General features: G+C 34.0%; 1 protein-coding gene across 7 annotated transcripts in view; it reads left to right on the top strand.

The window, feature by feature from the left end:
• Positions 1-12,122, top strand: part of FBXL20 (F-box and leucine rich repeat protein 20) — a 63,708-nt gene that overhangs the window by 29,815 nt on the left and 21,771 nt on the right. For all 7 annotated transcript variants that reach the window (XM_087945765.1, XM_026679743.2, XM_087945767.1 and 4 more), the window contains one exon: positions 10,651-10,705. Coding sequence is in view for 3 of the 7 variants with exons in the window: in XM_026679743.2 (XP_026535528.1) it covers positions 10,651-10,705 (55 nt within the window). In the remaining 4 variants the exon portion in view is untranslated. The remainder of the gene's footprint in view (positions 1-10,650; positions 10,706-12,122) is intronic.

Here is a 12,122-nt window from a genome sequence, read left to right as displayed (position 1 = left end):
ATGACATTTCCAACATTTTTCAGATTTATTCTTGAACATTCTTGCTATTCTTGTCGGGGGGAAATGCCACCTGTAAAACATCTTATACAAATTTTCTTTATATGCTGTTGACGTTGTCATTTTATAATTTTGAGACCACAATTTTTGCCATTTCTCTAAATCAATCCCATATCCAAAATTCTTCCCCCAAACAATCATAGTTTCTTTAACTTGTTCTTCTAGTTTAATTTCTAATAGATATCCATACAATTTTTTAATCACCTTTTCATCAGTACCTGTCAAAATCTTATCTAAGTCAGTCAGTTTATCATAGAAACCTTCTGTTTTAGAATCTTTATCATACCTTGAATGTATTTGCGCATATGAAAACCAATTCATCTTCATACCTTGTTCCTCTAGTTTTTGCATAGATTTAAGGTCACCCTTTTCATTCAGTATTTCACCATATCTAACTGTTCCTTTTTGTATATTATAGGATACGAGAATGCTTCAATAGTCGATAACCAGACTGGAATTTTCAAATAACATTGTCTTTAATCTTCTCCCAGTTTAACCACAGAGACTCCCGTATATAATGTCTTCTAAAATACCCCTGTGTTTTAGTTCCTTTGTACCATAAAAAAGCATGCCACCCCAACAATATATCATGTCCTTCTAATGTCAACAATCTAGCATTTCTTAGTGTTATCCATTCCTTAACCCACATCAGATTTGTAGCTTGGTAGTACAACTCCCAATTAGGCAAACCAAATCCTCCTCTAATTCTAGCATCTTGCAAAAGTTTTAACTTTATTCTCGCTTTCTTACCTTGCCATATATATTTCAACACAATTTTATTTAAATCTTCAAAGTAGTCTTTTCCAAGCCTAATTGGAATTGTTTGAAACAAATATAAAATTCTGGGTAATATATTCATCTTGAATGTTGAGATTCTCCCTATTAGTGAGAGTTGTAAGTTTTCCCATTTCACCAAATCTAGCGCTATCTGCTGTTTAAGTTTAATATAATTATTCTCTTTTAATGTACTACATCTTGCTGTCAAATAGTACTTGATCTTATTCATGACTTGAATTTTCTGTAGGTCTGCCAGTTCTTCCTTTTGTCTTAATAGCATATTCTTTGTCAAAATCTTTGTCTTATCTTTATTTATTTTCAAACCAGCCACCTTTCCATATGTCTCTATCTTTTCTATCAATTTTGATGCTGTTTCTAAAGGGTCTTCTAAAATGAAAACCAGATCATCCGCAAATGCTTGCAACTTAAATTCTTCCTTTTTGATTTTCATTCCTTTTATATTCTTTTCATCTCTAATATTTCTGTTTAACACTTCCAAAGTTAACACAAACAACAAAGGTGATAGTGGACACCCTTGTCTTGTTCCTTTTCTTATATTAATAGAGTCTGTCAGCTCTCCCTCTATCATTACCTTTGCCGTTTGCTTATAGTATATAGCTTCTATTGCTTGGATAAATTTTCTAGCAAAACCCATCTGTTCCAACAGTAATAACATGAATCGCCAATTCACATTATCAAATGCCTTCTGTGCATCTAGAAATATCAGAGCCATTTGTTTTTCAGGATGTGCCTCGTAGTATTCCAAGGTGTCCAAGATTACTCTCATATTGTCTTTAATTTGTCTCTTTGGCAGAAATCCATTTTGATCAGGATGGATAAAATTATTTAAATATTTTTTAAGTCTTTCTGCCAATATTGAAGCAAAGATTTTGTAATCTGCATTTAGTAAAGAAATGGGTCTATAGTTCTTAATTTGTAATGGGTCAGCCTCCTCTTTAGGAATAAGTGTAATATAGGCTTCTGACCATGATTTAGGTATCTTCTTCTTTAACATAACTTCATTCATAACTTCTAGCGATGGAAATTTCAACGATTCTTGTAATGTTTTATAAAATTCTGCCGGAAGTCCATCTGGGCCTGGTGCCTTTCCATTATTTTGCTTCTTGAGTGCTTCAGTTAACTCCATCGTTACGTTGCTTTCTAACATTTTTTCAGTCTCTTTAGGTATCTGAGGTAAATTAGCATTCTGTAAGTACTGCTTGACACTTTCTTCAATATTCTCTTGCATATATAATTTCCCATAGAAGTCTCGAATGATTTCCTTCTTCTCTTTGCTACCATGGCAAACTTGGCCTTGGTCATCTATTAATTGCAATATTTTCCTTGATTCTTTCTCCTTTCTCAGTTTGTATGCTAACCATCTACCTGGTTTGTTTGCGTCTTCAAAGTAGTTCTGTTTAGCACCTCTAATTTTCTGTGCTAATTCTTCTTTTTCTATTTGACCCATTTTGTGTTTAATTATATCCATTTTTAGCTTGATGTCCTTTTTCTGTGGCATTTTCTGTAGCTCTTTTTCAAGTCTTTTATGCTCATCCTATAGGGCCTTAGAGGCTAGCCTTTTCATAGTATTCCTTTTCCTTGTATAGTCTATTATCAAGCCTCTAACATATGCTTTAATTGTATCCCATACATTCTGAATTGATGTATCTTCTTTTTTATTTTCTCTAAAGAAAAAGGCCAATTCTTTCTCCATCCACTGTGTGAAGTCTTTTTCCTTTAAAATAGTATTATTTAACGTCCATCTAGATCTTCTTTTTTGTCCTTTCCATTTAATTGTCATTGGATTGTGATCTGCCCAAGTACTTGTTTCAATATTTATTTCTTGAATGTTAGGTATTAATTCTGTTGACATCCGTATCATATCTATTCTGGACCATGATAAGTGTCTATTTGAATAGAAGGTATATTGTTTAGTTTTAGCATTTCTTTCTGTCCATGTATCTTTTAAGTTTATTTCATCTACCATTTTAAAAAAAGATTTAGGGAGAGTCTTTCTGTTTTGCTTTGTTGTTTTCTGTGCTGTATAGTCCAATTTGTTGTCCATTAAAATCTCCCATCATAACTATATTAGCATAGTCCAGTTCAATTATTTTCATATGTAGTTTTTTGTAGAATTCTTGTTTGTCATTCGGAGCATATATTGCAATCAGGAGTGTTTTCATATTATTGTCCATTATTTCCACCATTAGTATTATTCCATCATCATCAGTATAGATCAATTTTGCTGGGGTGGTCTCTTTAATATATAAAACCACTCCTCTTTTCTTACATTGGGTCAAGGAAGTAAATATTTTCCCTAATTTTGGCTGTACCAACAATTGTTCATATTGTTTTTTAATATGTACTTCTTGTAGACAGATTATATCAAATTTTAATTTCTCCAATTTATGAAAGGTTTTCCTTCTTTTAACGGCTGAGTTAAGTCCATTTATATTAATTGTAATCATTTTTTTCTCTTCCATGGTTATATTTTATAGTTAGGTTTAGCAGCTCTCGTAGATCTTAATTCACGTTGTTCTTTGGCTTCCACCTTTCCACCTACTGCGCCTTCTTCTTTTTCAGTCGCCATTTGGCAGTCCTCTTGGAATTCAATTAATGAGATCTCTTTTTCTGCCTCTTCCTCTTTCCTTCCAAAAAATTCTGTATAAAATAATTCCGCTTTCTCAATTGAGTCAATTCTGTGTCTCTGTTCTTGCCATGTGAACATTAAACCTTCTGGAATCAGCCATCTATAATTCACCTCTTTTAAAGTAGCATTTTAGTCAGGAATCGGTATTCTCTTCTCATCTCTCTCACCCTTCTGGGTATTTGTTTCAAGACCACAATCTCCTTGTCTTCGTATTTCGATGTTTTTTTCTTTTGCCACTTGCAATATTTGCGTTTTAATGGCTTTCTTTGTAAATCTAATGTGAACTTCTCTTGATAAGCTATTTCTCATCGCACATCTTGTGAAAACTCGATAAACCTCATCTATTCCATCCATCATCTTCTCTTGAGTTATTTCCAAAGCTTCAGCCAGTATTTCTATCATCTCAGCTAGGTTTTGTCCTTTTTCTTCCTCTACATTTTGGAATCTAAGATAGAATTCTGATCTATCCATCTCCCATCTCAACATACCACTTTTATCTTGTTCAACCACCGTTAATCTATTATCAATATCTCCAATCTTCTTGTCTCTTTGTTTATCTTCTTCTTCAATTTTTTGGAATCTCTCATCATACTTCAACATCATTTGTTGGATGTTCTCCACTTTTTCATCTCCCTATTCTTTGTTCAATGTTCTCAGTTCTTTGTTCAATGTTCTCTGTTCTTTGTTCGATGTTCTCTATTCTCTTTTCAATATTCTCTGATCTTGCTTGAATATTTTGAATTCCTGCATAATCATCTGCAGAGTCACTTTTTCTTGTTCTTTTTCTTGCTTTAACATTGTATCGAATGCTGTCCTCCAGATGGTGGAGAGGAAGAAGTAGAAGTTGAAGAACCAGGAGCTGTAAATTTCCTACTCATTTTAAGCAATTCAAAATTTTCAGGTTCTTCTAAACCTTAATCCAATTGTGAAGTAACCAATTATAGTTCAAAATAAAAATAGTAAAAAAAAGAAGCCCAATAATAATAATAAAAAAGGGAAAAAATGGAAAAAAGAGAGAGGACAAAATTTCTTCAGGTTCTTGTATACCTTAATCCAATCAATAGTAGGATAAAGAAAAAGAGCTTAAAAAGGAAAAGAAAAGAAAAAAAAAGGGAAAAATTCTTCAGGTTCTTCAACACCGTAATCCAATTGAAAGGTCTCAAATAGAAAAAAGTGCATAAGAATAAACCAAAAAGGTAGATGAAAAAGCAAAAATACCAGGAAAGGGGAAAAAAAGGCTTTTAAGGTTTTCCCTTTAAAATAAAAAGCAAACGTAGAGATTGGACTTCCAAAAAAAAAAGAAAGAAAAATAAAGACAAGCTCCAACAAAGCCAATAAACCCAAATAGTTATTACAAAAAAAAAGATAAAAATACAATAAAGCTGGTGAGGAGGGATAGTACAACTTAGGAAAAATAAAAAGGGCACACTGCTCTTTATTTAATTATCCAAGGCTCTTATTATAGCTCTCTTCTCCAAAAACCTATCACCTTTTCCCCCCCTACATTTCAACACCAGACTCCAGCTGTTGATAGAAACCCAGAAGAGCACCTGCAATAATACTCTCTCACGCTCTTCCCTCTATCTTATCAAATAGCAATGTCCTTGAAAAAGAGTCTCAGTTCTTTCTTTCTCAGCTTTGTCTGGTCACAGGGAAAAGAATATTTTCAAGCCTCTAGTTGGCAGTGTTACAAAGTTTCTTTGCTCTCACTTTTCCCCTCCTTTTCCGAGCAGGATATAATGAGAATTAATTAAAAAAAAAGATATTTTAAAAAAATGAATTAACTAAAGGGAGCCTCTAGCCTAAAATATTACAATATCAAAAAGGAGAAGAAAAAAATAGATATGAACGAAAAAAACAGTCCAGTTTCAAAATACAAGATCGTATATAGAAAATCCAGCAATGAGGGGAAAAAAACAAAAAACATTACTTTGACATTCTTGTTTAAAATCGCCGCTTAATCACTTCTGTTAAAACTTTTACAGATTCTTTCTTTTCCTTAGGATGTCCTTTCAGATTAGAGTAAAAAAAAGTTCTCACCAAACCGGCACACTCTCTTTCTGCTCTCTTCCGTTTCGGAGCTGTCCCAACTTCAGCAGCTTTAATGGCTGCCTCTTTCCCGCTGGCAAGAAGAGCTTCTCTTGGATCTACCAGGGACTTTGTGGTATCCCTGGGATCAACAGGATGTGCTCTTCACTTTCACCGTCTCTTCGGGACGGGTTAGATCCGATAGGACCGTCCAGAAGCAAAGATATCGGCAGCGACCTCAGACCTCCGAGATCGCATGCCGTATCGTCGCGACACCAGCTCCGCCCTCACCTTTAATGTGGCTTGTTTCACTGTGGCTTACTGTGGATTCATAAAAATTTGTGATTTATATGCCATCATTTATTATTTTGTTAAGTTAAGCAAACTAAACTTCAGTAAATCAAGTTAAGCTGTAATTTTGTGTGAAGTGGGAACCTATGGCTTGGTAATAGCAGAATGGGACCACTCACCACAGCCAACTTGCCACAGCTAACTTACCATGGGATAAATTGCTGCAGAACAATTCATTAATTCAATGTATTTATCTAAATTTATTATAACATTTTAATTTTTGTAATTCACATTTCATTTTGTTCCTCCTTTGAAATCCTTTCTTTAATTATTCTATTCCACCATTTCTTCGACACTGAAGCATTATATAAGTCTAAGTGCTATTGTTTTTGCTATTAGTATAACTTTTGTCTTGCAGCAAGTTGGCCATGGCGTGTTGTCCTAGAACCCTTCTATTATTAATAAATTTATTTATTCAACGTTTTGACAATTAGAAATTTTTTTCCACATTTTGCAATGTTACTATAACAGTGTTTACGTTTGTAAGTGTCATCTGTTAACGTGTTATCCATCTTTGTATTTGCTTCTTTGTCATTCTAGGCATTTTATACATATATACACTTGTATTTACATTTATTTACAGGTAAACCTTATTGCTTTATGGTATTTCATACATTATCATTTGACGCCTTTGCGTCTTTTCCTTATCCATTCGTACCAGACATCCCATATTTTATTGGATTCTCCTTCTTCCTTATTCTTCAATAACTTCGTCAGTCTGTCCATCTCTGTGCATACCTTGTTGATTATTGCGATTTCAGGGGGGGTCATGACCTGTTTCCAATTTTGGGCGAAAGAGATTCTGGCAGCCATTATAATATGAAGCATTAAGTATTGGTGTTTTTTTTATTCATATTAGACTCTTAACATGCCTAATAAGAAGGTTTCTGGTTTGAATTTAATTCTCTGTTTCATTAGTTCCTTTAACCATGATTTAATTTTTACGCCAGTATCTCCGTGTATGGGGGCATGTCCACCACATGTGGAAATGCATTCCCTGATTATGGTTACCTCTCCAACATTTAGCTATCATATTTGTGAACATTTTAACTATTCTCGCTAGAGGGAAGTGCCAGTGGTAAAACATTTTATATATGTACTCTTTGTAGGAGACCGACAATGTTAGCTTGCAATTTACCTGCCAAATACGTTCCCACTGTTCCAAATCAATGCTATGGCCCACATTTTTGGCCCAGGTTATCATATTTTCTTTAACAGTTTCCTTTTTCATTTTATAATCCAATAGGTAATTATATATTTTGCTAATCATTTTTTTTTCACCCCTTGTAATATTTTATCTAATTCTTGCTAGTTGAAAAAAAAGCAAATTGTTTCTTGTCTTTTTTATAATGTGTTTGGACCTGCAAATAAGGCCACCATCCTATTTCAGTTCCCTGGGATTCTAATTAGTTTTGCGTTTTTAATTCCCCTTTTTCATTTAAAAGATCTTTATATTTTATCATTTTGTTGAAATCTAGAGCATTGGGATATATTAGTGCTTCCATTGTTGATAACCATAACAGTACTTTCACATAGTGGTTCTTTTTTAGTTTCTCCCATATATATATAATACAGTATTTCTCACCCAATGTCTTTGGAAATAGGTATGATATTTGCTTTTCCCATCCCAAAGAAACAGTGCCTGCCAAGCTGTAGGTCGTAACCCTCTGTTGTTGATATTCTTTTATCTGTCAAATTAATCCAAGTTTTGATCCATGTAGTTATTGCCACCTGATAATATAATTCGAAGTCTGGGAGGCCAAATCCTCCCTTGCTTCGACTATCTTGCAGTAGTTTATATTTTATCCTAGCTTTTTTCTTCTGCCAAATCAATTTCGATATTTTTTTGTTTAGGTCCTCAAAAAAGTTCCTTCCTAGCTTGACTGGCACCGTTTGGAACAAGAATAATATTTTGGTAACACATTTGTTTTTACAGTTGCTATCCGTTCCAGCAATGACAGTTATAACTTAGCCCAATTATCTAAATCCTTTTGAATTTGAAGTATTAATTTATCATAGTTGTCTTCTTTTATCGACGAACATTTCACCGTGAGCCAAATTCTGAGATTTTTTACTTTTTTTTACTATCTGCATGCCTAATTTATTTACTAGTTCTTCATTTTTTTGGTGCAGTTTTTGGTTACTATTTTAGTTTTTTCTTTATTTTAAGCCCTGCCACCTTTCCAAATTCTTCTATTTCACTCATTAGTGTAGAACTTGTTTCTTTTGGGTTTTCTATTATAAATACCATGTTATCAGCAAAGGCTTGGAATTTATACTCTTCTTTTTTAACAGTTAATCCTTTAATATCTCGATTTTGTCTTATCTGTGACAACAATACTTTTTCAGATAACATATATAACAATGGGGCTAGTGGACATCCTTGCCTCACTCCTTTACTTATTTCTAAACCATCCATGGTTTCTCCATTCACTATTACTTTTGCCATTTGTACTTTATAAATTGTTTTAATAAGTCCCAAAAAATTTTCACCAAACTGCATATTAGTCAATTGTTCGATGAGAAAATGCCAATTTAAGTTGTCAAACGCTTTCTGGGCATCAAAGAACATAAGCGCCATTGGTTTATTTGGATGCATCTCATAATATTCTAGGACGGGGCATCAACCTTTTGGACCTCAGGGACCACCAAACTCATAGTTTTAAATCCCAGGGACCACTAATTGGTTCTGTGGGTGTGACTGAATTTGTGGGTGTGGCTTGGTGGTCATGTGATTGGGCATGGCTTATATGTAAATATTATAAATATTTATATAAATATTGATTTTCTTTATAAAAAAGAGCAACTTTTACCCAAAATCAGGCAAAGCAGGCAGGCAGATTGAGTTGCTCACAGAATCACATTCATTCAGAGATCTATCTATCTGCCATTGGCTAGCTCAGTCTGTCACATAAAATTTGCTTGCAAACAAACTCATAAAATTAACTCACAACACACCATGCATGTAAATATTGATTTTTTTTTATAAAAAAGAGCAACTTTTACCCACAATCAGGCAAAGCAGGCAGATTGAGTTGCTCACAGACCCATTCAATGATCTATCTGCCATTGGCTAGCTCAGTCTCTCAAATTTGCTTGCCGTCAGTCTGCACTAAATTTGTTTGCAAGCAAACCTTCAGTCCTAAGGGAGGTTTGGCTGTGTTGAGCCGAAGATCTAAAGACTAGCTAGAAAGCAAGAAATCAACCATTTCCTGCTTCCTAGCTGATCTAAATCTCCTGGCACAGCAGAACAGATGATGGTCAGAAAAAGGAAAAATAGCAATTTAGCAAGCAAGTTTACCGGGTAAGGAGTGAATGGGGGGGAGCGTTCCCCACAGGCTATGTGGGCGGGCGCAGCCTTGTGTGCAGCCTGGATTAATTGCTTTGTTGGGGTGCTCTGGGGGTGAGATTTCTCTGCGGCCCACCAAAATTTTCTCGTGGCCCACCAGTTGGCAACTGCTGTTCTAGGACATCCATAATCAGTCTTGTGTTGCTCTTCATCTGCCTATTTGGGAGAAAACCATTCTGGTCAGAATGAATGATTTCACTTAGTATATTTTTCAGTCTTTCGGACATTATCGTTAGCTAAGATCTTATAGTCCACGTTTAGGAGCGAGATCGGTCCTAGAACCCTTCTATTATGAGGGGGAAATGGTTTAAATTAGTCCTGTGCTACTCTATCTGAACTTAAGAATGTAGCTATTTTAAACAATTATAGTGGAGCAAAAGGGAAAGTGTGGTCTTTAATTGATAACATTCATCAAATAAAATTTGAATCTAGGTTTTACTTTTACTTCCAGACAATGCTCATACAGCAAAAAACTAAACTAAACTAACCCTTTTTAACTACCAGTATAAAACACAGATCTATACCCAGATTTATATATCCTATATAGATATATTTCTATATATTTGGCCTAGTACATTCTATCTTCCATTCAATAGGAAATGTAAATTGAAAATCTCAGATGTTAGAACTATGTTGAATTAAGATTCTCAGTGGCTGAGAATGGACTTCAGTGTCCTAAAAAATACCTTACTAATAACCAAATAGTCAAGATCTTTGTGGAAAGCTGTCTTTTAATTGCATCATAATGAAATGATATAAAGAGTGAAAGTAGAATTATAATTTTTACTTGCCATCATATTTTAAAACAATATTTTATGATGTTTTATGAATTTTGTGATTTAATCTTTGGATAATTCAATGTTGTTTAGTAATATGGTAGTTTTTGGATTGAGATTCCAAATAATATGTCACATTTATAGTACAGACATTATAATTTAGATTGCTTCTATCAATAGTTTTAATCTTTGTCTTTACCACTTCGTTTATCTAATTTAACTAATTTTAATAATTACTAATTTTGGTTTGTGGATTTAAATGGTAAAGAATGCAGAATCAGAAGATGTATATCTCCAGCTAATTAAAAGTTAGACACATGATCCAGTTGCATTATCTTAAGCAATGAATTATATAATTTTAATTTTTTTCTCCACTATATTTCAATTATTCAATTATAAATAAATAATATTATGCCTTGAGATAATATACAGAATAAATTGTAAATTATTGTTGTAATAAGCAACAATAATAATGCTCAATTGTAACTTTACATAAGTGACCGCTCACTTGACTATTTTTTTTTACTAATTAAATGTTACGTAGTAGTTTTAGTTTTTCAGAACTGAAGCCTGGATCTTGATAACTTTTGCTTAAGTTATTTTGCAGTACATTTATACATATACATTTAGTTATTTGTTTGTGTGTGTGTGTGTTTTAACAGAATATTCTCCTTTCTGGATGTGGTCACTCTATGCCGCTGTGCGCAGGTCTCCAGGGTAAGAATATTTGCATACTAGTATTGGTAAGGCTTTCTCTATTGGGTACCTCCAGGTTATCTCTTGAAACCCAGAAATCAGATCAAATCAAATCTTTAATATGATTACAGATCAGCATATGAAACTCAGGAATGTGTCAGCCTTAAATAATATTCAACATGAGCCCATTTTCTTCCACCTCTGCATTTTTTGTATCAATACAGTACCAACAATGTCCACTCAATTTGTTATTCTAACATGCAGACTCTTATGTTGCTGGAAAACGGTGGGAGTGCAGCTAATGCATTCTCTTCACCTATAATTCATGTTCACAGGTCCATGGTAGCAAGAATTTTCAAGTGCATGAGTAGGAGAAGACTAACAAAATGCATTTTATATAGGCGGTCCTCAATTTAAGACCAAAATTGGCCAGAATTTCCATCGCTAAGTGATGTAGTCATTAAGTGAATCACGGCCAGTTTTATAACATGTTCTGATGGTCCTTAAAGTGAATTACCATGACTATTAAGCGAATCCAGCTTCTCCATTGGCTTTGCTGGTTGGAAGGTTGCAAATGACAATCAAGTGACCCCAAGATGCTATAGTCATTGTAAATAAAGGTCAGTTGCCATGCATCCAAATTCTGATCATGTGATGTGTGGATGCTAAATCACAAGTGTTGAGGACTAACTTTTTTAGCACATCATAATTTTGATCATTAAATGAACGATTGTAAGTCAACTATTCATAGAGAATACAGAGAAGTCTGTGAACTATATTTGGCTCAATAATTAAATGCTTGTCTGGGGGGAAATGTCATAAGATGCTCAGACTCATATTTTGTTAGACATCAGGAATAGAATTTAAAAACTGAAGATGATTACTGAGTATTTTCCTATATTCCTGTATGGTTCATTTGTTTCATAGAAATATACACGGTATACCTCAGAGGAAATGATGATAGACTGCTAGACCATGAGCAGAATAGCACAGTTATTATAATTTACAGTGTGAATTGGGTAATGTGATATAATAATCTTGATTTATTCCATAGCACATTTTATTACAGGTCTGGTACAAGTTTTCCAAACTTGTTACTTCCAGATGCATTAGACTTCATTTCCCATAATTCCCAATGAGACCACAAAATGCTGAATATGCATATTGGGAGTAGTTATCCTACCTAGATAGTATTGTGTTGAGAAGTTATCTTAACTTTTAGGGGCTTATTGCGCTGATTGCCCCCATTTTTAAAAAAATGCCAAAATAGAAGTCAGATTAGTCAAAAGGTTGGAATATTACAGTCTAGGGCTGTGCATATCCTTTAGAATTGCTGTTGTGCTGTATCTGGTGCATGTGTGCAGAGGCCAGTTGCAGCAGTTTCTAAAACAGCTGCACAAACTTGAGAAAAATCCCAACTGCTTTAATGTATCACACC

This window comes from Notechis scutatus, chromosome Z (genome assembly GCF_049901735.1).
Source record: "Notechis scutatus isolate UNSWTSFEM ecotype Mainland chromosome Z, rNotScu1.2, whole genome shotgun sequence".
Taxonomy (NCBI): domain Eukaryota; kingdom Metazoa; phylum Chordata; class Lepidosauria; order Squamata; family Elapidae; genus Notechis; species Notechis scutatus.
This window is presented reverse-complemented; position numbering and strand designations above follow the sequence as displayed.